Source organism: Artemia franciscana, chromosome 18 (genome assembly GCF_032884065.1).
Source record: "Artemia franciscana chromosome 18, ASM3288406v1, whole genome shotgun sequence".
Lineage (NCBI taxonomy): Eukaryota > Metazoa > Arthropoda > Branchiopoda > Anostraca > Artemiidae > Artemia > Artemia franciscana.
The window spans coordinates 12,396,606-12,423,800 of record NC_088880.1 but is presented as its reverse complement, the minus strand read 5'-3'; the positions used below and the strand labels follow the sequence as shown (position 1 = coordinate 12,423,800).

The window sequence follows — 27,195 nt, the reverse complement described above, 5'->3', positions numbered from 1 at the left end:
AAAATTAGACTGTCTTAGTCAGAAAAGATTCAGTCAGTAGATTCCCAATTTCTAGAATAAGGCTTATTGTCTTACATACAGTTTACCCATAATCTGGAAAATCAGAAGCAAAAAAATCCCTTTTTCAGAATTGAAAAGCTGTAGTGAAGCTGTAAGGTTTTTTAGTCTGGGTCTCATAATTTCATGATTTTTAATTTTACCCATGGCTTGCCCAAAGCCTAGAAATAATCCTTTTCCAAAATGAGCCATACTGAAGCCAACCTTCAACCGAATATTCCATCCCCAGAGAAAAACTACTTTTTATTCCTTTTTTCTCGGGAGATTTTCGACTTAATTTCGAGGTTTTTGCCACTTCATGGTGTGAAAACTACTCCTAGAAATAGATAAGTTGCAACTTCTGCAGTTTGACCAACCATATGGAATGTGTCTGAATCAGTGGGCTTGCTGCAGGCCAGTGATTTACCAATATACGTTTATAGGGAGTTTTACTGACCATCTGAATTGACTACGCAGCATGCGGCTTGCTTGATTGAAAACCAGACATGTAGCATGTAGATGCCATACATTTTCATTGCGCGTCTGAAATGTAACTTGAAAACTTGAGGCAGTTTCCTTGCAAAGGCGCCGAGGGTGATAAATGTCACCGAAGTGACATTTATCACCGAAGGGTGATTTATCGGTGACATTTATCACCGAAGGGTGATAAATGTCGCTCAAATGCAAAACTTGACAGCTACCGATGATTTGCGTTTCTTTAAAACATATTCAAAATTAAGCTACACTTGTAAATATAAATCAAACTATAAACATTGACTCTTATTGCACATATCGACGAAAACCGGGACGAAAGAATTATCATGTCAGTTTGTTCTTGCTTTAACGGGAGCTAACTTATTTCCTTTCTCGTTCTTGATGGTAGAGGTTGATCAACTAGAATGTCACGGTGCTAAGAATTAGAAAGCAAGAACTTTCCAAAACTCATTATCAGTGTTTCATACCGATTTTGGAGTGACGACAGTCCAAGCACTTTCAGAACCTTTTCGTAGGGAACCTTTTTGTCACGGCGGCCCAAGATGATCGATACCACTCACTTCTTAACCAATTTAAGCTCCTGACAAAGATACACTATTCTAAGTGCTGGGGGCGCCCAAACAGGTCAAGTATATTCCAGAATAAGGTGGACGTACTTTATGTATGCATACTTGATACTCTCTGTGTTCGCACTGAACCTAAGCATACCGTTAAAGTCAGTAGACTAGCATTTGCACTCTTAATCACGTTTTCGATATGTGCAGCAAAGCTGAAGTAGTATGAATCAAGACTTCATTTTCGTATTGTTCTTTTCTTTCAGCACGCTGACAGCCAGTGACCTTCAGCTAGCTGCCAAAAGTGTGAATTCTTGCTGCTCTTTTTTATTGAGCTTTGATTTCTCTAATTCAAATAGTCTGCAATTGATTCAATTGACTCCTTACTTTTAAATTTGTGTTTTTTTTGCTAAGGTTTTCGCTTATTGAAGAATGGACTACGTTATTACCTTTTATCTGTTTTAAAGCCAAACATAAGTTTGTTTTTCTATTTTCCCGATTTTTTTCAACCACTCCCAAACGTTTCAAAATAATACTGTATTTCTTCAAACACGCCAGATTTGACTGAACACTAATCACCAGAAGTTTAACTCTACATGCACTCTGGTAATCATGTCATGTGATCTGTCTGATCCAATCAGGAGTTTTGTTGACTGCACTTAATTGTTTTGACAGTCTTTTGCCTTTCAAGCCGTTGTGTTGAAAATCGGTTCAGATTATTTTTGGACTATGTTGGGTGTGTTGCCAAACGAAGAAAATGGTTAAAAACGACAAAATTGAAAGTCTGGTTCTTGATTTGATTAAGATTTTCAGGAGAGGAATGGCGGGGGGGGGACATGTTATAGGCAAGGAAAAGGGCTAAGAAGCCTTCAGAATGGCTTTAACAAAAAGGTAGCATGGGCTTGATTTCAAACATATATATATATATATACTAGCTGTTCGGGTGGCGCTTCGCGCCACCCCAACACCTAGTTTGAGGGGCGCTTCGCGCCCCCCCAAGCCCCCCCGCGCGCGTAAGTCGTTACGCGCCATATTAGTTACGCGCCATTGTAGTTGTGTCCCTGTGTCCCACCTGTGAATAGAGATAGATATAAATATATGTTTTTAACTACGTAAAACATGCGAATATACAACATTCTTCGCTGTCCCATTGTCTGTGCATATAAATAGATTGTCAGGTTTACTGACTCTTGAACATGCAACATATAATTGTCCATGGGAAAAACAATCCGTATTCAGATCTATACCTCATTATTCTAATGATGTGTCCCTGTGTCCCGGTCGTCATTTATATTCCCTGTGTCCCGGTCGTCATTTGTGTCCCGGTGTCCCGGTCTGTAATTTCTATTCGAACAATCCATGTGTCCCGGTCGTCATTTATATATCCCGCCTGTGCCCCCGGCGTCCCCGTTGTAGTTGTGTCCCTGTGTCCCTGTCGTCATTTATATTCCCTGTGTACCGGTCGTGATTTGTGTCCGGGTGTCCCAGTCTGTAATTTCTCTTTGAGGTTCCCGGTCGTCACTTATATTCCCTCTGTCTCGGTCGTCATTTGTGTCCCGGTCTGTAATTTCTCTTTGAGTGTTTTTTCTTTGTATTTTTTTTTAGTTTTTTACCTTTTTTCTTTTTTCAGTTTTCTTTTTCTTCTTTATTTTTCAGCGTCACTATGAAGTACATATCGACGAACCTTTTTTTTTTTAACTTAAATCTGGTAGGCATTGATGACCTTATCCAAGTCAAAATCCCAAACCCAATCATCATCGCTATCATTTTCAGTTTTGATATGTTTTGACTCTCGCTGTCCAGGTGGATTTTCATCTAACTGCGCGGTTTTGCGTTCTTTAGTCGCAAGCCTGTTTTCTTGTTGTTCTTGTGATTCCCCGGCACGCTTTCTTTTCTTACTTTCTCTATCAGCTGCAAGCCTGTTTTCTTGCTGTTCTTGTGATTCCTCGGAACGCTTTCTTTTCTTACTTTCTCTATCAGCAGCAAGTTTTTTGGCATAAATTCTTTGAGCAGCTTCCTCGGCTGTTGCCATTGTAGGTTCTTCAGTCATTTTACAATTAAACATTTTTCCGTGAACAAATGTCTTAAATACCGTTAATGACGTCACCGTCAAAGCAAAAATGAAGACAACTAATTTCATGACGTCAGTCAACACAGAAACATGACGTCACCTGATCCACAGACAGACAGACAACTTATTTATATATATATACTAGCTGTTGGGGTGGCGCTTCGCGCCCCCCCCCAAGCCCCCCCGCGCGCGTAAGTCGTTACGCGCCATAATAGCTACGCGCCATTGTAGTTGTGTCCCTATGTCCCACCTGTGAATATAGATAGATATATATATATATATATATATATATATATATATATATATATATATATATATATATATATATGGTTTTAACTACGTAAAACTTGCGAATATACAACATTCTTTGCTGTCCCATTGTCTTTGCATATAAATAGATTGTCAGGTTTACCGACTCTTGAACATGCAACATATAATGGTCCATGGGAAAACAATCTGTATTCAGATCTATACCTCATGATTCTAATGATTGCCCTTGAGCTTTGTTGATGGTGATTGCTAATCGACCATTCCCTGTCCCGGTGTCCCGGTCGTCATTTATATCCCCCTGTTTCCCCCGGTGTCCCCGTTGTAGTTGTGTCCCTGTGTCCCGGTCGTCATTTATATTCCCTGTGTCCCGGTCGTCATTTGTATCCCGGTGTCCCGGTCTGTATATACATTCGTTTTTTAGTTTTGTTTTTCTCCTTTATTTTTTTCCTTTTTTTTCTTTTTTAGCTTATTTAGATTTTTGGATTTTTTAGTTTTTTTATTAGTTTTTAGTTTTTTTTTCTTTTTAGTTTTTTTGTCCCGGTCGTCATTTATATCCCCCTGTTTCCCCCGGTGTCCCCGTTGTAGTTGTGTCCCTGTGTCCCGGTCGTCATTTATATTCCCTGTGTCCCGGTCGTCATTTGTATCCCGGTGTACCGGTCTGTATATACATTCGTTTTTTAGTTTTGTTTTTCTCCTTTATTTTTTTCCTTTTTTTTTCTTTTTTAGTTTATTTAGATTTTTAGATTTTTTAGTTTTTTTATAAGTTTTTAGTTTTTTTTTCTTTTTAGTTTTTTTGTAGTTTTTACCTTCTTTTTAGTTTTGTTAATTTTTTTTTTTACTTATGTCCTGGTCGTCATTTATACTCCCTGTGTCCCGGTGCTTTGTTGATTGCTAATCGAACATTCCTTTTGTCCTGGTCGCTTTCTCTTTGAGTGTCGTCATTTATTTTTTTCTTTTTTAGTTCTTTTAGTTTTTACCTTTTTTAGTTTTTTTTAGTTTTTTAGATGAAAATTTTTTTTAGTTTTTTCCTTTTTTTCTTTTTAGTTTTTTATTGGTTTTTACCTTTATTTTAGCTTATTTTTCAGTTTTTTCCTTTTTTTTAGTTTTTTTTTATTTTTTAGTTTTTTTAGTTTTTTACCTTTTTTTAGTTTTTTTAGTCTTTTTAGTTTTTTAGCTTTTTTACTTTTTTTATTAGTTTTTAGGTTTTTTTTGTAGTTTTTGCCTTTTTTTAGTTTTTTCAGTTTTTTTTTTAGTTTTTTATTGGTTTTTACCTTTATTTTAGCTTATTTTTCAGTTTTTTCCTTTTTTTAGGTTTTTTTTTAGTTTTTAGTTTTTTTAGTTTTTTACCTTTTTTTAGTTTTTTTAGTTTTTTTTAGTTTTTTAGCTTTTTTATTTTTTTATTAGTTTTTAGTTTTTTTTGTAGTTTTTGCCTTTTTTTAGTTTTTTTAGTTTTTTAGCTTTTTTATTAGTTTTTAGTTTTTTTTGTAGTTTTTGCCTTTTTTTAGTTTTTTTAGTTTTTTAGCTTTTTTATTTTTTTTATTAGTTTTTAGTTTTTTTTGTAGTTTTTGCCTTTTTTTAGTTTTTTCAGTTTTGACGTCACCTGATCCAGTTTTTTCAGGTGACGTCACCTGATCCATCCACAGACAGACAGACAACTTAATTTTATATATATAGATAGATATATATATATATATATATATATATATATATATATATATATATAAGCTATGTCAAAATACATAAAGTAAGTACTTGAAGTAGTACTTGAAGTACTACTTAAGTATAATTTTGGCATGTTCTTGATACTTGATACTTAAGTAAGATTAGGGAGAGTACTTATTACTTGATACTTAAGTAAAAAAAAAAACAATGAGTACTTTATACTTGATACTTAAGTAAAAATTTGGAGTACTTGTTGCAGCACTGACTATAACTAAGTCTATACATGGGAAATATTAAAAAAAAATTATCTTTGGATTACCAAAGGAATTTTAATTTCAATTAAGAATAAGAATATAAATTTAAGAGGTATTTAAAAATTCCAAGTTATACCTCTTTTGAAGAATATAAAACATGTAGGAATAAGTTAAATTCGATTGTTAGATATGTAAAGAGAACATATTATAAAGATAAGTTTATTCCGTATATGTCAGAAATGAAAAAAAAATTGGCAGTTGATTAATAAAAGTATTCGACCTAGCCATAAATATAAATCTAGTGTTGATTGCCTAGAAGTTAATGGAAGGAAGGTAGCTGACCGTAAAGAAATCTTGAATATATTGGGAGACTATTCTAGTTCAGTAGGAAAAAAGCTTACATCGTATTTTTTTTTCTCCATTGTTAAATGACCTTACCATTTCTTTTGATAACGATCCTCAAACTAAAAACCCTTTTGATTTTTCTGAAATGACGCCCCAACATGTGAAAAAACTTATCATGAAGCTTAAAAATAGTTCTTCGTCTGATGAATTTGGTTTTTCTACTCGAACAGTAAAGCAGGTAGCTACTGATGTTGCCCCATTACTTGCATACATATATAATTTGTCATTTGTACAGGGAGTTTTTCCTGATTTGTTGAAGAAAGCTAATGTTATTGCACTACATAAAGGCGGAATTACTAGTGATCCTTCAAATTATAGAGGTATATCACTTTTATCAGTGTTTACTAAACTTTTCGAAAAATAGCGAACCATCCGCTCCATAATTATTTAATTGGTAAAAACAGGTTTCATCCTTCTCAGTTTGGTTTCATTAAAGGAAAATCAACGGAGTTGGTGATTCATCAACTTTTGCTAGAGATAAATGATGCAATTGACAGTGATCAGTATGCGTTGGCGGTATTTCTTGATGTCGCCACGACCTTTGACACAGTCGACCATCGTCTGTTATTAATGAAACTCCAAAAGTATGGTTTTGCTTCTACAGCTTTTGAATTTTTTTAAAACTTATATCACGGATAGAAAACTTGAATGTCATGATAGAATTAATGGTATCCGTTCGGAAAGTTTTTTGACAAGTTGTGGGGTCCCTCAGGGGTTTGTCCTTTGACCGACCTTATTCCTTCTATTTATAAATGATTTGCCCGAGGTATTACCACTTTGTAAAATTGTAATATTTGCAGAGTGTGTTGTTGCTTTTGCATCCTATGCTGATATATCCATACTTTTTTATAATCTTAATAACACACTTTTATCTGCAGGCGATTGGCACGCCAGAAATTTACTTTCGTTAAATGAAAAGAAATGTTAATATATGCTGTTTTCTCGATCTAGGTCTCAGAAAACAGAACAGTTTTATCTTTATCTAAATGATAGGGTACTAAAACGTGTTGATCAAATTAAACATCTTCGAATTATTTTGGGTGAAAATCTGTCTTTCCATGAACACGTGAAAACAGTGTCTCTAAAAATCCCGCGAAATATCAGCATTCTTTCTCGTTTACGCCATTCTTCCCAAGGGATATTTTAAATACAATATATTTTTCTTTTGTTAATCCATATTTTCTTTATTGTGTTTCTGTTTGGGCATCAGCTTTTCCTTCAACGTCTAAACCTCTTCAAACTTTACAAAATAAAGCCATCAGATTACTTTTTAACGCTAATAATAGATCCTCAGTTAGCCATCTTTATGGATCTTCTGGGTTCTTCTCTGTTCATCAACATCATTTTATAGCTATTTCTAATATTTGCCACAATTATGTTTTTGGACAACTTTTCCTAAATTTCCAAAGATTATTCCCAACAAATTCACAATTCCCCAACATCTCACAGTTCTTATTTCTCTTTTGAGAAATATTTGGCCAATGGTGCGAGCGGGATTTAGTTTGCGTCATATTGATCCAAAAGTTTGGAATTTAATCCCAATAGCTGTGAGAAATTGTAATCATAGAAACAAATTTCTGAAGTTATTAAGAAATCATGTTGCTAGTCTCACATAATATTTTCTGTTGTGAGCGTTGAATTTTGATTTCCGTAAGAAGCAAATTAGTTTAAGCTAAAGTAATGACGGTTATTTCTTTTGTTTGCGCTTTTTTTTTGGGGGGGGGGGGATATACCACGCGCTAAAGTATGTCATTAGGCATTCGCGCTGTTTGTTTATATGGTTTAATCTTGTTGTAAATAAACATGTATCTATCAACCTATATATCGATCAGGCTGGGAGATACATAAGCATTAATAAAGTTGTGTGGCGAATTCTTTCTTTTCCTATACATGAACGAAATCCAGCTATTGTTCACTTAGCGGTATATTTACAGAATGGTCAACGTGTTTATTTTTCTGAATCCAACGTGCAACAAAGAGCCCTGAATCTACCAGATACAACGTTAACTACTTTCTTCGCGTTATGTCAAAATGATTTTTTTTCAAAAAAATGCTGTATTCTGAAGTGTCTACGTATTACACGTGGAATGCTAAAAATAAAGTATTTGAACGTCAAAACAGGGTAAGTCAGTCGAAAATCAAAAATAATTTGAACGTCAAAAACGGAGTGAGTCAGTCGAAGGCCAATTTAACATCTTCAAAGAAACCACGATAGGAAGAATCTACACCATTCACCCCAATCAAGATGAATGCTTGTTTCTCCGCCTGCTTTTGTTAATTTACCCGGCCCGACGTTCTTTAAGCATTAGAGAACTGTAAACAGGACTATACATGACACTTATTGTAGTGCATGCCAAGCTCTGAATTTATTGGAGAACGACCAACACTGGGATAATTGCATCAATGACGCATGCGAAATGTCAACTCCAAGTCAACTTAGTGCATTGTTTGGAATCATATTGACAACTTGCTCTCCTTCATCTCCTACAGAGTTATGGGAGGAATACAAATCGCAAATGGCTTAGGATATACTCCACTGAGTACGGCTAGAGAGGTCAGATATGACCTTGGACATTAGAACAGAAATTCATAACTGCACTTTTGTTATGATTGAAGATTTGTGCTTATCTATTGCAAACAAACTTTTCAAGCATTTGGGAACGCCTTCAACTAACCGTACTGCTACTATTTCTACATGTGTAGAATTGGATCGTGAACAAAGTTACAACACGATTGATCTGTTGTCGTATGTACAGACAAATATTTCTAAGTTAATGTCCGAACAAAAAGACATTTATGATCAGATAATGCATTGTGTTGATAACCAAGTTGGAGAAATCTTCTTCTTGGATACGCCAGGAGGTAGTGGTAAAACGTTTCTAAATAGATTGTTTCTGGCATCAATTCGATCCAAAAATAACATAGAGTTGGCCCGTGCGTCGTCCGGAATAGCCGCAACGTTGCTGCCTGGTGGGAGAACTGTTCATTCCGCTTTGAAATTGCCTATGAATATGCAATCTACAGAAACTCCCACGTGCAACATTTCCAAATCGTCTGGGATGGGTAAAGTATTGAAGCAATTCAAACTTATTGTTTGGGACGAGTGCACAATGGCGCACAGAAAATCGTTTGAGGCTCTCAAGCGATCATTGCAAGATTTGCGAGGAAATTCTAAACCCTTTGGCAGCACATTAATATTGCTTGTGGGAAATTTCAGGCAAACATTATCAATTATTCCTAAATCGACATCTGCAGATGAAATAAATGCTTGCCTGAAAAACTTTTATTTATGGGCACACGTATATACATTAAAATTAACTCTAAATATGTGTGTCCGATTGTGAAATGATCACTCTGGTGAAACATTTTCAAATCAATTGCTGATAATCGGACAAAGAATGTTCCCGGTTGACTCAATTTCAGGACGTATACAACTGCCTCCTGAATTCTGTAAATTAGTGACGTCAAAAAAAGATTTGGTTGAAAAGGTATTTCTGAATATTCTAACCAATTATAAAAATCATAAATGGCTAAGTGAACGAGCGATTCTGGCAGCCAAGAACAAAGACGTCCATGAAATCAACAATATTATTCTGACCAAGATTCGAAACCAGGCAGTCATTTACAAGTCAGTTGACACAGTTCTGGAATCAAATGAAGTGGTCAACTATCCATCAGAATTTTTAATTTCCCTGGATCTCCCAGGGTTTCCACCACACGTGCTACAAAAAAAAGCGTACCAATAATACTGTTGCGAAATATTAACCCACCAAAGCTTTGCAATGGCACTTAACTTACAATAAAAAAAAATTAAAAACATAATAAAGGCAACAATCTTGACAGGGGCTTCTGAGGGCGAGGCTGTTCTTATTCCTTGCATTCCCATGATTCCAACGGATCTGCCTTTTCAATTTAAAAGATTGCAATTCCCAATTCAATTAGCATTTGCAATCAATATCACATTCTTCCAAATTTGTATAGGGAATTGGCAAAGATGACCTCAAGACTTGGATTTGGACTTAAATTTGGCAATTGCATCCTCTTGGATGCTGACTTTGCCAATAACCTGGAGCTCATGGTGGAATCCATGGACCAACTAGTGGAAGCACTTCAAATCCTACAAGAAGAAGCTGCAAAAGTAGGACTAAAGGTCCACTGGGACAAAACCAGGATTATGGTCATTCATCCATCCTCTAGCATTGCCAACCCTCTTGTGACCCTGGACCAAACAACTACTGTTGACAAGGTTCAGCAGTTCATGTACCTGGGCTGTGTCATTGCTGCTGATGGCTTGCTTCTGCCTGAATTATAAGCCCAAATCTGTTTTTAAAATATTGTATTTTCATCATGTTTTGGAATTTTTCATTGGAATTATTTTAACTTTACTTCTTGAGTTTTGGTTGTATAATACATAATTGGCAATTAAAGGAATTGATCTGTTTGCCTAGAATCTTCACCATTTGAAAATTTTGCTTAATTTGACATGTAAAATTAAGAGCTGTTCTTTTTTTCCTTGAGAATTTTATTTATCATATAACCTTTTATCTATAAACATATTTCCCTCCTTCCCCTCCCCTCACCATTGCTTTTCTGGCGCCCATCCCCCTGAAATATTTTTGGTGGGAGTACATGCTTGACTGAGTGGTTCAACAGCAGTCTGAAATCTTTTTACAGTCTAGAAAAGTTGTTAACTAAGTAAATGAAATTTTACAGAAAAAACATTTTGCTCAAATTATGGCATTTAATTTTTTTTTTTCAATGCCTAGGCCTACCTCCACTACTTCTAATGCTTGAGAAATTATTAACCCTCTGTGAAGGCTAATTCTGAGATAAAAACATTAGAATTAGAAAAAAAAGTGGTAGAATTAGGTTTGCCATTCAAAACTTTTCCAAAATATAATCTTCTTACCATAAAAATTGCAGTCCTTTCCCTTTGTTGCTCATAATGAGACAAATTTAAGCTATATTATGTTCAAATTTGGGGAAAAGTTGATTAAGACAGAAGCAATCCCAGAACACAACTCAGTTCCTCTAAAATAGGAATTAAACCAAAAAGTGACAGCAGGAGAATCAGGTTGGAAAACTAGAGAAGGAAAGGGTGGTCTAGAACTTGTAAAGATAAACTCTTTTCGAGGTTAAAACAGCATGCAAATCCCTAGGGAAGCAGTTATGGAACAATAATTTACTTGTGCTCTACACCAATACAGATACTTTATCAAATAAAATTGAAGAATTACAGTCATTCATGTCAGTGCATAAGCCTCATGTTGTTGTTGTTACTGAATCTTTGCCTAAGAATTGTGCACATCCAGAAGCATATTTTCAACAGGTTGAAGGTTATACTTTATTAGTGAATACTAACTATAAACAGGAAATTTTTGTTTATGTTCATCTGTTGCTTTAGTGGTTGATGTAAAATTTTCCTAGGTCTAAAAATAGTATTAGAATTGTTGCAGTGTATAGAAATCCTAGTGTTAATGAGTTATCTCCAAATAATAATGCAAATTTATTACAGTATCTTCACAATGTTTGAACAGTTAGCGCAAGGGTATTAGTGGTGGGTGATTCTAACCTACCTTCCATTGATTGGAAAAATCAAATAACCTCGCTTTCTGATCAATCATTTGAGCATCATTTCCTTCAAAAATTGCAGGAAACGTACCTATGCCAACACATTCAGGAGCCTACACAATTCCAGGAATGATTCGACTCCTTCTGTCCTTGACTTGGTAATAACAAATCTCCTGACGATGTTAGAAATATTGAAATCCTACCTCCATTAAGAAAAAGTGATCACACCATTCTTAAACTGTTGTTAAAATCTTCAGCTGATGATTCTACTCCTCAAAAACAGATCCTTAAGTATTTTTTAAACCATATGATCCGAGAAATTGCAATAGTACTCACTGAACCAAGAACGTATTTGTATAATCTGTGTCTGGCGTCTGGTACTTGCCCTTTGGCATGGAAAAAGCAATAGTTAAACCCCTGTACAAAAGCGGTACAAAAACACAATTTAAAAACTATAGATCAATATAAAACACTTCAATTTTTCCAGAATTATGGAAAAACTAATTGTCAAGAGAATACAAAATTATTTTGAACCAAATCTTCTTTGGCATCCATCTCAACGCGGTTTCCATAAAAAAAGTTCATGTAATACACAGATTTTGGAGGCAATTACTGACTTCCATAGTATGGCAGATGAAGGTCTCATGTTTGATTGCATTTATATAGATTTTTCTAAGGCGTTTGATAAAATTTCCATTCCACTTTTACTTTGAAAGTGTGAAGTATATCACCTTGGTGCCAGAACGTAGAATTGGATTGGTGATTATCTAACAGGCAGGATGCAGCAAGTGATTGTATATGATGCTTTGTCCTCTGCTGAGAAGGTTTCAAGTTGCATTCCACAAGGTAGTTGCCTTGGTCTGGTACTTTTCTGCCTTTTCATCAATGACTTGCCTCTTGCTGTCCACCATTCCACAGTTAAAATGTTCGCAGATGATGTAAAGCTTTACTGATCCTTGACAAATTCAGATGAAGCTTCATTGCTTCCAAAAGACTTGGATGCAGTGCACAATTGGTGTAATTTTAACTCTATGTTTGTCAACAAAAATAAATGCAGGGTCATCCAGGCATGTCTCTGAAGTAACTTGTAAGGCAAACTATCAGTTATTATGTTTCAGACGCAATTTCTGTAAGTTTAATCTCTGTTCATTAATTGTCATTTATAAATCAACGGTTTGACCTATACTTGAATATATCCATTGAGTAAAAAAGACAGAGCAAGGGTTGAAAAAATACAGCAAAGAGCAACTGAACTTGTACCTTATTTGAAATATATGCCATATGAAAATAGAGTGCACAGGCTAGGATTGTCCAGTTTTCAATTCTGAAGGGATAGGGCAGACATTATTAACACATTCCATATAATCAAAGGCATTGATAATATAAGTACATCACGGTTCTTAACATTTAATGACACTAACAGGACCCATTATCACCCACATAAATTGTACCCCTCACTTTCAAAAAGGAGAATAGGTCAACATTCATTTTTACAGCAGAGTGTGGAAGCCATGGAATGACCTTCCACTTGAAATATTTCTAACAGATTCAAAACAAAACTAGCAGAAACACATTTTCCCAGTAAATCATTTATAGTATTATTTGCCAGTGTTTGTTGTAGTTGTTATTTTCACAGATTTGTAAATGTGTATTATGTTGTCAGCATTGTCATAAATTCTTTTCATTATGTTTAGTGCAACAAGATTGAAAGCTTACTGTATTTAGTATTAATAAATAAATAAATAAATAATTAAAAATAGCCAAAGTAAAAATTTTGTTATTATTTCCAAATTGTTTTCTTGTAAAGTTTTATATTATTTTCAGATTCTAAACTCTAAAAAAGAGCAACTACAATACAAAAAGAGATTTTTCTTTGTTTTGGTATTCTTTGTTTTACTTTGTTTCAGTGCATCTCTTCTGAAATATCTCTTCTCACAAGATGTATGTATCTCTCCTTTTCTACAAGAAAAGATGTATCTCTTCTGATGCTTCTTTTTTATAAACTTTTTCAAACTAAAAGCTCATTGAGTTGTCCAAATCTTGTAAAAATAGTCAAAATTTTACAAAACTATTTATTTGTCAGCTGATAGACTTTTTAAAGATCTGGTAGCTATCAGGTTCTACATACAGTTAAAGCAGGCAATGGGAAAGCTAAAACATGGAAGATTAGTAGCCTAAAACGACCACAATACATGTAGCAGCAATTCATTGTTTATTTTGGATATTAGACTAGGGCAATACAAATATCAGAACTTCATAATGCATATGACTGCCAGACTGCCATTTAGACTTTGAATACTGTGGTCTACTAGCAATATTAGAGTAAATATGATACAGTACTTTTGATGAAATGGCACATATAAAATAATAGAGTATGGAATTTATGACTAGTAAATGACTTGCCACTGAATTATATTAAATTGTTAATTGTGACTCAAAAACTGTTGATATTTCTAGCTACAAGGTATTAAGCTACATTTGTTACTTTTCTGCTGATTTTATGTATAAAATAATTTTTGCTCAAATCAATGGTGTAAAAACACAAGTTGTGCTGCTAAAATGTTGGCAGCTTTTGAAATTCTGCAACTGGCCTCTTTGAAACTTTGTGCACACTGAAGTGCTACCTTTTGAAAAGCAACTCTTATTCATTGGTATCATCAAAAAAATAATACTAATCAATTCCCTAGTCAATGCTCTTTGTAGAAATAGGTTAATGGTTACAACCATGACAAAAGTATAACCTTGTACAGTTTTAGATTGGGGGCTCCCCAGAAGGACAAATTTTGAGACTGAAAGTAGGCTAGTACCACCAGATTCCTTATTTCCTAAATCTATGCTCTTTTGCCTGAAATATGCCCTGAAATTCGCCTGCATGACAGGTCTATAGGCCTACCTATTGAAATTTTGACAAAACAACATTTTACCTTAATTTTCAGTTACTAGCTGCTTTTTCTCTGCCTTTAGTTCTGAAAATTCAATTCCTGTCATTTGAGTAGAATTTTGAGCCACATCAATGTTTTTTTTTCAAAATTTAGGAAATATGTTTGTATATCTTTAAAACCTTATATATTGGGATTGAGCAAAGTTGTGAAGCTGAAAACAATTTTGTTGTACTTCACTCAAGTAGAAGATCTATTTTGCAAGGTTTCACTTTTATAACACACATATTTTAAAGGTCATCAAAGGTCAGTACCCTCTAGAGGGAGAGGAAGTAAAGCTAGGTGCTTCAAAGTACCTTTCCATGACATACTTTAGCCTTTAGACACATCCCGGAAAGTTTCTTTCCCAGTAAAATTCTAGTTAATTGACTTCTTGCTATCTTGAAAAGAGTTAAGGTTAGAAAGATGAAACTTTCAGGGATGGGTCTACAGGCTAAAGTATGTCCCAGGAAGGTATTTTGAAGCACCTACCTCCACTCCTTCTCCCTCTAGAGGGCCCTGGCCTTTGATGACCTTTAAAATGTGTGTGTTATAAAAGTGAAACCTTGCAAAATAGATCTTCTGCTTAATTGAAGTATAACAAAATTGATCTCAGCTTCATAAGTTTGCTCAATCACATTTTATAAGGTTTTAAAGAAATACAAATACATTTCCTAAATTTTGAAAAAAAAAAAACCATTGATATGGCTCAAAATTCTACTCAAATAACAGGAATTGCATTTTCAGAACTAAAGGCAGAGAAAAAGCACCTAGTAACCGAAAATTAAGGTAAAACTAGACCTATGTTGCCTGAGCAACATGAAGTGTTGCAGCAACCTTTGTCCAGCTTCACCAAATAAAGTGTTGCAAGAGCAACACTTTGGTTTTGTTTCTTTGCTGTTGGTTAAATGGTGAAGTTGTCAGCTTATTGAAGCTTTTAAAATGTTATGTTCAAAGAAGAACGCAATCAGTAATCACATGATCAAAGGCTATTTGTCAGCATTGAAAAAACAACAATAACAAAAGAATATCAAAGGGACTAAATTGACTTTGCAGCCAGTTGAACTTTATCCTTTTCAATCATAGACATCATGATGGATCAAGACTTGGAGCAATATCTTACATAATCTAGTTGGAATTATAAAGCTATCTGTAACTTTTCAGGATCAAAATACCATAGATGACACTCTATTAATTATTACAAAACTCCCTTGTTGTTTTGTTATTGTTTGTACCCATTGTGTAAACAGTTAATTCTATGTTATACTGAGTATGGGTAGGCTACACCAACTAGCAAAAATTACAAACCCCTCTTCACTAGTTTGTAGCCTAACAGACGATTATTACTTACGGGTCCCCTACATGTCTTACCACTGGAACCAACTTGGTTTTATCATCAAATACACTGAAAACAAATAATAGGTACACCAAATAGCAAAATTTGCAAACCCCTCACTGTTAAAGATGATTATGAGCTAACAGCTGACCTTTCCTTACAAGTCCCCTGCATGTCTCACAATTGGTATTGGCTTATTTTTGGTTTCAGGGTGTACCCTACTACTGAAGTTGTCAACCCCTTGAAACTTTCAAACTAGTATATCTCATGAAGGAATTTTTCCATCAAAAAATGGATGAAATATACTTTGATCAGCTCATCAAGAGCTATTGATTTCTATAAAAAAAAAAATTCTATCTGTCTTAGTTCAAAAGTTGAAAATTTTTTTGCCATAGGCCAACTTTATAATGTCACCACTTAGAAAGGAGCAAAGCATAAGCTCCAATTTATTTAGCAATGACAGAACTTTTAAAGTTTAGGAGGTACATCTGATAACTTTTCTCTACCTCAATCCGAAGTCCAAAAAAACAAATGATAAACCCAGCAAAAATCACGGCAGCACTTTCAGACCCATGATAAATTGCTGCTTTTTTGCTTCTGTAAATTTTTCTATTTATCACTCAAAGAAGATATATTGGCTGTGGGGCTAGGTAACTGCCACATATATTTAATACATATAGATTTTAGTCCAACTTCAATTTGAAAGTGGTGCCTGCCTGCTTGCCTACTAGAACAGAGCTTTCCACTTGAAAGCAGAAACATGGTTTGATGAAACAAAAGCTTGGCTGTACAACTTCAGATACTCCTCTCTGACATAGGCTACATAACTCCACTTCACTTTACACACCATAGGCTCTGGCTTGTGGACAGGCAAAAACCATCCTTTTTAGCCCCAGGCAAGAGTTCTGCAGAGCTTTCCAAAATGTAATGCCATATTCATCAATCCAGCCTGAGGTCCACACTTTCCATAAAAACTGCACAGGTTAGACCCTTACCAGTTTCCAGGAGTAAGCCAACATTGGCAGCATAGGGAAAAAAAGAAAATGGGACAAAACCAAAGTGTTGCTCTTGCAACACAATGATGTTTTGTCAAAATTTCAATAGGTATAGACCTGTCATGTAGGCAAATTCCAAGGCCCTCTAGAGAGAGAAGGAGTGGAAGTAGGTACTTTAAATTCCTTTCTGAGACATATGTTAGCCTGTAGACCCATCCCTGTAAGTTTCATGTTCTATACCTAAACCTTTTCCAAGATAGCCAGAAGTCAATTAACTATAATTTTAACCATTTTCCTAACCTAGCCCCTTTCCAAGACACCCAAAAGTCACTAAAGTAGAATTTTACCCCTAAAGTTTATCAATATTCACAAGAGGCTAGTGCCTTTTAATGGGGGTGGAACTGTACTTTAGAGCCTTGCCCAGGACATAATTTAGCTTTGGATCCATTTTTTGTATGTTAATTATCCCTTAATTGAAATATTCTGAGATAAAAAAAAAAGCCAATCATCCAGAATTTTACCTAGATGTCAGAGTAGGTGTAATGGCTAAGAAATTGGTAAGAACACTATATGAAGAACCAATTGATATTCAAAAAATAGTAGACTATCTATAATTTTATCAATCAAGGTGAAATACCTTGCTAACGAATGCAGCAAGTCTTTGGGGAAACTCTTCTTGAAAACTTAAAAGTTGCTCCATATTTGAGATTTTTGAAGTTTTCGCTCTTTTGACAGATTAGAGTTGTCTGTGAATTAACGGCGCTATTTAGGATCCGTTAAATATGCTTTCCCGACATAAAAAGTACCACTCCTAAGAAAATCTGCTGTGTTCACGGGCAATACACGGAACATATTTTAAGAAGCACATCTTATTTGAGCAAAATAATTTTTCTTTGTCTTATCATTTAAGCAAGAACTAATTTTTATTTCTCAATAGCTATTTCTCCTCAACTGACTTCTGATATGACCGAGCAGGGCTACTTGTGAGGGACGTAACTACAAGCAAAATCTGATTATATTTTGATGTTCATGTTCTACGGTCTATGATTGCTCACTGTGGTAGCAATACGTTTAGACTATCAATTTTCAACGAAAATGGGATAGAAAATTTAAAGCAGCAAAAGCAGCCTGGATTTGCAACTTTTTAAATACAAATTTACGAAGTTATCGATAAACCTTGTCAAAGGTGTTTCATTTTTAGAACAAAACCTTCGGAAAGACTTTTTAAGCTTATATCGTTTAAGCAGTTTACCATTTTGTAGTGAACTGATTAATCAAGCCAGAAATCGCTATACAATAATAAGATGCGAAAAAAAAATACGAAGTTTTGAAATTACCCCCTTTTACTGAGATAAGAGTTTGGAGAAAAATTGTAAAAGAACCACATATCGTGTATTACAGTATAAGTGTGGGTTTTGGGTGCAAATTTATAAATACCTAAATTTTCGTAAAGCTCTAATGTAGTTTGATAAATGTAAGGCTTAACTATATAAATATATTTTGACATCACATCTGATGCTTTTTGTCTCCTCGAAACACGTTTCGCCGCTGGTTTTTTACCAAACTGTAGGATTATTTGATCATTTTAATTGTCCACAATATCTTATAGTTTTAAGTTATAATTTGTGTTCTTTTAAATCTTTGGAACAAGAATTTCAGCATATGTATGTACATAGTGTGTATTGATTTAGTACAGCTTTTCCCTCAATATTCACTGAAATTTTCACCTTTGTACCCTTAGCCTTTGTTATAGTAATAACAATCTAGCCAGAGTAGTAGTAGCAGAAGCAGTTTAGTACCAATTGTAGTATCTGTAGTAGTTGGACTAGTAGTAGTGGTGACGGTAACATAAGCAGTAATAGCAACAGTAGAAGAATGTACATATTGCCTTTTGGTCAGTCAAATATCTCCCCTCCTCCTACTCTGGAACTTTCAACTTAATGCTATAACTAGTTCCTTAAACATTGCTGGTACGTTCCTTAGGTAATTTGTATGGAAATTATGTGTTTTCATTTATTGCAACATCTCCATCAATATTTCCTGAAAAATTCATCAGAATACTCCCAGCCTAAGTAATAGTCACAATAGAAGTATTAGCTATAGCAGGAACAGCACATTTGGTCGTATGATGACCCTCTAGTCAACCTGTGTTTCTTAGATGATAACCCTGTGTTAAGAACGTTGAAAAAAATTTCAAGTTTCCCCTCCCCCAAAATTCAAACTGACAATTATAATGCAATTGTTATATTATAATGCAAGTATATTATAATGCAAAATTCGCCTTTTAAACTAAATTTACGCATATATTTTTCTTTAATCTGGAATTATCAGAGAAACTTTATTTAAATGTTTTTATATTTGGTTTTTGACTAATTGAATCTCAACCCCTTTCCCTAATATGGCTGAAAATTATCCCTGGCTAAATACCAAGATTGCATTCCTTTTTTGGCAATAATTGAATGTATTTTCGGATCTAAATATCGGATCTAATAGGATCTAAATAGGCTTACTCCCCTTCTGAACAAAATACACATACTGCATTACGAAGCAATTGCCGATAAAAGATAATCACAAGAAACTAAGCAATCATAATAAAATGAAGATTAACGCAAAAAATAATGGCTATATACTTCATTTGTTTCTTACTAAAAACAAAATATATTAAAAATATTTTCTTTTATGCATATGACATTTAAAATCAGACTAAAATAACACTGAAATTATTTTTGGGATGTTGAACTTTAAGCAATTAATATTAATAAATCAAATATTCATTATATTTTTATTAATTCTTTCCAAGGACTATTCAAGATAAAAATAGTTTTTGATAATACACAAATGACGCCTCAGGCCTTAAACTTTTAAGGTTAAGGAACGGGAAAAGGGACAGCAGTCAAATTCCTGTTTGCAGCACTTTTTGTTTGTTCTATTTTGATTCGAATATTACATTTAAATCTTGGCTATTTTAAGGTTCATTTATTCTTTAATATTAGTACTTTCTACATATATTTTAGTTTTAATTGTTTATTTAATTTCTATTAGCTTTAAGTTTCATTTGTTCTGTAGTATTTTTTGATTCTTTTGAGTTCGAATTGGTTTTTGAACTTATTTTTCTTGGTCTTAAGTTTAATATGGCTCATTTCTTTTCTTTGAAAAACTTCTTTGACAAGAATTTTTTTTATTAATTATAGCACTACATTGGAGTCTTGTGGAACATAAATACATAGATGTATAGATGAGCTTCTTTCATTTAAAGTATTGTTGTATTAAAATAAAATTTTGATTTAGAGTGTTAGGCTTCAAGGAGTGGCTGCTCTCACCGCATTTATGACCACGCTCTGTACGGTATTTAAAACTAACAAAAATTAAGTAAAAATAGTATATTTTCTAATGAAATTAAATAACGATCTTAACTCTTAAAACAAATAGATATTGCTCTGTTTTTTAAGAAAGAAAGGCTGGCCTCTCCTTAACTCCCATTTTTCTATTTTGTTTCCCCCCAATCCTTCATAAAATACAACTCTAGTAAAAGCACTCAGTTAAAATGGAAGAAAAAGTAATTTATATCCCCCCCCCCCCTCTGAAATTCCAAAACCACGTCAAAACTATAATAAGCCTGCGTAATTCAAGCATCCACAGATATAGGTTAATTTTCTGAAGTATATCTTCGCCTTTATGGTACTATATGGCTCATTTTTCAGTTCTCACTGCAATTTCCGCTTGATTTGAGAAAATTGGCTCCATTTTTACTCCCTCACCCACCCCATGATTTTGACGAAATTCCGTCGCTGCTAGTACATGAACCCTTTTATCTTACATTACACAACTTTTCTTTTTTGACTATTCCTGCCGAGTCACAACTCTGGTGTGACACCACTGGTCTTCATTTCAAAAATAGTATAATTTTATACAGACTAAAATAGCCTATAAATTTTGTTCAAAATTATATTTTGAACGATTTTTGAAATTTTCACTAGTGGAAAATGAGTCTCAAATCAATAAAATTTGGATTTATTGGTGCTGGAAATATGGCTCAAGCCCTAGGGAAAGGGCTTCTTGCAAAAGGTTTTCAGCTAGGTCTAGGCCTATCCTGTTTTTGTTTATTTAGAATTTCAGAGATATCACAGACCTACCCTTTGATACAGTAGACTAAGCAGTAAAATTTTATTTTATCGACTTTTGGCTATCTAAAAAAGGGTTTAGGTTGGTAAAATGAAACTTTTGGTGATGGGTCTATGCTAAATAATAGGCTATCCCAGGAAGGTATTTTAAGTACCCACCTCCATTCCTTCTCCCTCTAAAAGGCCCTAGAGTTTGCCTACATGGCATGTCTATACCTATTGAAATTTTGACAAAACAACATTTTACCTTAATTCTCAGTTACCAGTTGCTTTTTGTCTGCCTTTAGTTCTCAATTCCACTTCTACTTCTCCCTCTAGAGGGCCTTGAAATTTGCATACATGACAGGTCTATACCCATTGAAATTCTGACAGAACAATATTTTATCTTAATTTTCAGTTACCAGTTGCTTTTTCTCTGCCTTTAGTTCTGAAAATGTAATTGATGTTATTTGAGTAGAATTCTGAGCCATATCAATGTTTATTTTAGAATTTAGGAAATGTATTTGCATATCTTTAAAACCTTATAAATTGGGATTCAGCAAAGTTGTGAAGCTGAAAACAATTTTGTTGTACTTCATTCAAGCAGAAGATCTATTTTGCAATGTTTCACTTTTATAACACACATATTTTTAAAGGTCATCAAAGGTTTGGACCCTCTAGAGGGAGAGGGAGTAGAGGTAGGTATTTCAAAATAACTTCCTGGGACATACTTAAGCCTTTAGACCCATCCCTGAATGTTTCATTTTCCTAACTAAACTCCTTTCTGAGATAGCAAGAAGTCACTAAGCTAGGATTTTACTGGCTAAGATATATCAATTTACTTCAATTGCTACCCTTGCATTTATATCCCATCTGCCTGTTAATGCTGCAATATAGGCCAGCCTTAGGCTATAACAGAAATTGCTTTTGAATTTATGCAACATGGCATGGTTTGAACTACACATCTTAAAATCTTGATAGGATTTGTTTAGGGAAATGATGGGTATGGGGGGATGAGTGCCCTCCAATCTATTTTGGCTCTTAAGAAGGACACTAGAACTTTCAATTTGCAATCAAACAAGCCCCTTTTGTAGTTTCTATGACAACTCCTTTGATACAAAGTATCTTGGTCAGAAAAAAAATACTCTGTATCAGCTTCACTCTTTATTTAAGCAGCACAATTGCACTGCTTTTGCCAAGATTTTTTTTTACTTACAAATGTTTTCTAACATTGTTATCCACATTCATAATTGATGGTCAATTTCCAACAGATTTTAATTTTTTTTGCAATCAAAATATGTTTGCTATTGCTATTGACTGGTCAGGAATCCTGTTTTCAATGAAATTCAAAGCATCCATTGATACAAAATGAAATACAAACATATATATGAAATGTGAAGATTTGTCCCTTTTTATTCTGACCTACACAATGGCACTATGGTATGTTAAGAATGAATCATATTCACATTGCTTTGGTTATTAAAAGTTGACCTGAGACCAAAAAGCAAGAAATTTAGGTCTTTATTTTATTAACAGGAACATTTCAATGGGAGGTTTGAATACTTCTGGTAAATGTAGAAAACAGCTACAGTGATATACCTGTAATTTATTTTGGCAGCAGAATGAACTCTGGACCATGATATTTTTGGAAGATCAACAGCAATCAAAAACATATAAAATTAGGATAATGTCTTTAAAACAATGTTTGCAGTGTTTCTTCTCTGATAAGAATTAATTCTGTCTTGATTAATTTGCTTTGTGTTTCCTTTGTGTTGTTGCTAATTTTCATGCTTTTTTGAGTAACTAGCCATTGAATATGTTTCATGGGTTATTTCTTTAGGCAATTACAGTCCTATTATGTAAGCCTTACAAGTTTACAGGGGGGGGGGGAACAATCTTCAAAACTTTTTCCTGAATCTGATTTAGTCTGTAGATCCCCTTCTGAAAGTTGTAATTTCACTGTACAGTAGCTTTATGGATTATTGACAAGCTTGACCAATCCAGATTCTAGTTTAGGTTAAAAACTTGCATTAGCAAACTTTTGTGATAAACTAAATTTTTCTGAAAACATTTTAGAACTTCCAGTTTTTATCCACAACAAAACTTTTGTGCAGAAATGATTGGTAATGGTAGAGTTCTGATCAGTTTTTGCTTAAAAGTTGCAATAGGAGAATGAAACACTCCTTGTTCAAATCTGTGTTTGTCAGTATAGTGAATTGTTTTTTGTTTTTTTTTTATGTTTGTGGTTGTGTTTGGTTTTGGCAGCTAGATAAGTAATTCATTTTTGCATTTGTTTTACCTTTTTATATACCCTGGGATCTGTCGTCCCAGGGTATGGGACAACAGATAGTGTGTTTATTTTAAAGGCATTAATAGATAAATATGGAAAGGGTAAAACTTGTCTTTATGTGGGATTTCTGGATCTCCATAAGGCTTTTGATAGTGTCAACAGAGAGTTATTGAAGGATGCCATGCTAAATATTGGCCTTCCTCATTCATTTGTTAGATTGATAGTGAGCATGTATACTTGTGTGAGTGGAATCATTCAAGTTGGTAATAGGTTTTCGAAGCTTTTTGATATTAAGCGGGGAGTAAAACAGGGCAGCACCCTTTCACCTAAGTTGTTTAATATTTTTATTAATGATGTTGCTAATTTTCTAGAGAATAGATGGGCTCCGAAAGTTAGCCTAGGGACTCAAAAACTATCTCTCCTATTATTTGCAGATGATATTGCTTTGGTGGCTAATAAACTGCAAGATCTACAGACTCTTTTGAATCTCATAGAAGAATATTTGCATATACAAAAGTTAAGGCTGAATACTGAAAAGAGCGAAGTTGTTATTTTAAAAAAAAGGAAGGTTGGGGATGATGAAAAGTATACATTTAAATTTAATAATAAGGAACTATTTATAAGTAAAAGAATAAAATATTTAGGCTTTATCTTATTGAAAAATTGAAGCCTAAGGAGTCATGTTGATGAAATAATTAAGAGAGGTAGGGTGGCCATGTCAGCTATATTTAGAAACCCGACAATAATGGGGATCAAAAACCTAAAAACGCATAAAAGAATATTTAACACAAAAAGCTCCAGTATTATAAAAGAGTGTTTGGTCTACATCAGATAACTCATTCACAGATTCTGAAAGGTGATATGGGCCTGTTTTCTTTAAAGCTATGTAGGTATATTTTAATGCTTAGATTCTGGTTGAAGTTAACTAAGAGTAATGAATATAGACTAGTAAGAGTGGCATATGAAGAGATGTTGAAATGTGGTTTAAAAACCTCGTGGCCATCCCAAATTAAATCATTACTAGAAAAAGTAGGAATGCCTTATTTGTGGAATAATGGTCTTTGCTCTCGTGATGTACCAACAAATTTAGAAAGCCAGGTATGATTTATATTAGAGAGTCAGGAAATTCAGCATTGGCAAGGGCTGGTTTTTGATTCTACAACCCTGCAACATTATAATCAGGCAAAACCTAGTTTTGGGGGGGAAGTTTATTTTAAATTTAACTTACCGGCTATGATTCTATGTTGTTGGATTCAGCTTAGGGCAAATTGTCTTCCAATCCAGAACAGGCAAAAAACGTTCGACAAAAATAAAATGATAGTTGATCCTGATAGGTGGTATGTTTGTCCCCTTTGTAATGATGATGATGAAGACTTGGATCATTTTCTCTGGAAATGCCCGGTGCTCTTGGATTTACGGGAAATTTATTTGCATGGGGTTAATTTGATGCTTCCAGGTATTCTATAAAATAGTAACCCAACCACAATATTTCGAGTGGGAGTATATATAGATAAATCTTTAATAAGAAGAAAAAGTTTTATATGATTAATTTCTTTTGTAGTTAGATTAGGTACTTTTTGCGTAGAATTCTGTTTTTTGTGTGTGTTCGTACTGTTGTTAATTTCCTTGCTTGTTTGTTATTTATTTATATTTTTGTGTATATGGCCCATGGTTTTTTAAAATACACTTATCTATCTATCTATCTATATGTTTGATCTCTCTTTTGTTCTTTCTCCTTGTGTAAACTCTGCTGGTTTATATGTATGAAAAAACTGGCCCTTTAAGGATTTGCAAACATCTTTATGACTTAATTTGAAACATCTTCTTTTATGGTTCCAGTAAAGCCTTTTGATTTGTTGCTGTTTTGATTTAGTTACTATTTCAAACCATTCATTCATGGCTTTTACTAATAATAATTTATAAAACAGATTATTTTTTTTATAATGAATGAAAATTTAAACCCAAAAATTAACCCTTTTATCTTTTTCAATACCATCCCTCCCATGCAGAAAACATTTTTGTTAGTGTCTTAAAAAAGTTCAACTCATGTTAACTCCTAAGATCCTAAAACCAGCTTTGAAAGCATGAACTTGTGTGGGAGATTTATTTGTCTTTTTTCCTTCCTATTCAGTTTTTATAAATGGAGTTGTGGTAAGACCAACTACGTTACAACTAACTTGGAGATAAAATAAGAACTTTTGGTACAACCTGACTAATCCCACTTTTAATGTTTTGAGTTTTGCATAAAAGTATTTGATTAACTTAATTAGCAATGAAATTCCTTAAAAAACATGTTTTACACAAATAAACTTTTTAACTCTAAATATTCTAACCCTAATCTGACTAAGTAAATACTAAAATGGTTTTTAAGAATATGCATTCCTTTTTAGCACATGATTTTTGGTCTTAAAACCAATTCCAGTGATAAACACTATTTTGAATTATGTAGATTGTTTTTACATTGACTCAATCAGTCTAAAGATACTTCCCATCTAACATAATGTAAGATCTAGGTATTGAGTTGTCCCCTTTCACTTTTACTATATAAATTCTAAATCCTAGCATTATCTCCAATAAATTTTCCAAATTGATAATGTGGATTTGATTTATCAGTAGGTTTGATTTCATGCAAATCTGACAACTCTGTTCAGTCAAGACCTAGTGAAAGCTTACCACCAGGTGAGGAACCCTTAAAGACATTCATTTTTATAATGACATGGTGATTGGATTCTAGAAAACACTGATCATTTCTGGTATGAGTTTCTACAAATCCTTCTGGTTTGGATCTATTAGATAATGCTTTCATGGTTTTGGCCTTTCAAGCAAAAACTGCCATTAATTTAGTTACTTTTTTTAGAATACAGTTCTGTATTTATTAAGCTTGCACTGAGCCAGTACTAATTCTCTCTTTTATGTAGATAAGACATTCCTGTGGGCAAGCACTACATTGGGGTTTTATCACCATTTTTGCTGCCACACTTACATTAAGGGCCTAGGAACTCTCCCAAGACTGGTCCAAATGTCCTTTTAATATTTAGGCCAAAACTGCACTTCTAGAGACCTATTGGTTGAAACATCTTTTGGTTCCATGTAAAGGCTCAATTTGTTTCCACCTATCTTACTGCCAATTGGGCGTTCCCTTTGTACATATTTTTCAGCTGAAATTCCTGCTAATTGTGCTAGTCTTACTAAGTTTTAATTTGCTCAAACAGTTGTTTTTGGGACTACACAAAATAGCTTTGTTGGGACCCTAATGAAAGATTCTTCCATATTTCAACATATGCCTGATTAGGTGCTTCAATAAATTCTCCTGCATAAAAGTTTTCTTATGGACATGAATAGTAAACCTAAGGTGTAAATAAACCATCCTTCTTAATCTTAATTCAATGTCTTCAACATGAAAATTTGCTGATGTTAACAAGTCAGATTGTATGACTCTAAACCATAATGAATTTTATAAAAAGAAGTTAGTTGCTATATCAAACTTTGAATAATTATTATTTTTTTTTTTTACAAGTGGAATATTTAACTGTAACTACATCTATTTGTAAAAACAAGAATAATTTGGGCAGTTGGGTCCCTCTGTTGCTGGGTATTACTTTAGAGTCCTGGTGTTTAAACAACTATAGTACAATCAAGTTTTTTATGTTAATAAAGTGTAATTGAACAGGAATTTAAACTTTAATATCTGTAACAACAGTGTCAGTTGGGTTTTTACTTCATTTTAAAGATTTTACTGGGTTTGCATGCACTTTTTTTTACAAAATTATATTTAATGCAGTTGCCAATAGGAAATAGAAAATGTATTGAAATCTCACTAGTAACCTCAAAAGTGGAAGCAGAATAAACAAGCAGTAATTTGTAATTTCAGAAACTGGAAACACCTTGCTTTTTACAGCCCAAAGTACAACAAGATTTATAAAAAAAGCTTTGAAGCTTGAAATTTATATGTCTTAAGTGCTACAGACATTATCTCAGAAGTCAGACATTACTTAATAACTTCTCTAACTGAGGAAACAAGAAAAGAGTTACGTAGTTTAGCTGTAGTAGCCTGTTAAATCCAAAAATAAAGAAGATCAAACCACCATATATTCTCAAAATTTTAGTTCCTCACACTTTTTTTATTTTCATTATAATTCCTTTAAATTTGTGTTTAATTTTCTTATATAGTTTTAAGAACCTCATATTTTTGTAACATAATATTGAACAAAATGTGTATTTTAGTTAATTGGATTTGT

The 27,195-nt window shown here is 33.8% G+C and overlaps 2 protein-coding genes across 3 annotated transcripts in view; one reads left to right on the top strand and one right to left on the bottom strand.

Annotated features, from left to right (window-relative positions):
- LOC136038629 (synembryn-A-like) overlaps positions 1-17,312 on the bottom strand; it is a 148,265-nt gene extending 130,953 nt beyond the window's left edge. The window contains exon 1 of the mRNA XM_065721865.1: positions 17,205-17,312. Coding sequence (XP_065577937.1) covers positions 17,205-17,267 — 63 coding nt within the window. The 5' untranslated portion in view covers positions 17,268-17,312. The remainder of the gene's footprint in view (positions 1-17,204) is intronic.
- Positions 17,313-20,423: 3,111 nt separating this feature from the next.
- LOC136038627 (pyrroline-5-carboxylate reductase 3-like) overlaps positions 20,424-27,195 on the top strand; it is a 37,517-nt gene continuing 30,745 nt past the window's right edge. Inside the window, exons 1-2 of one of the 2 annotated variants that reach the window (XM_065721863.1) lie at positions 20,430-20,632; positions 25,571-25,636. In XM_065721863.1, the coding sequence (XP_065577935.1) occupies positions 20,551-20,632; positions 25,571-25,636 (148 nt within the window). In that variant the 5' untranslated portion in view covers positions 20,430-20,550. Of the gene's footprint in view, positions 20,633-25,570; positions 25,637-27,195 lie in introns of both variants that reach the window. The other variant, XM_065721864.1, reaches the window with a different exon arrangement.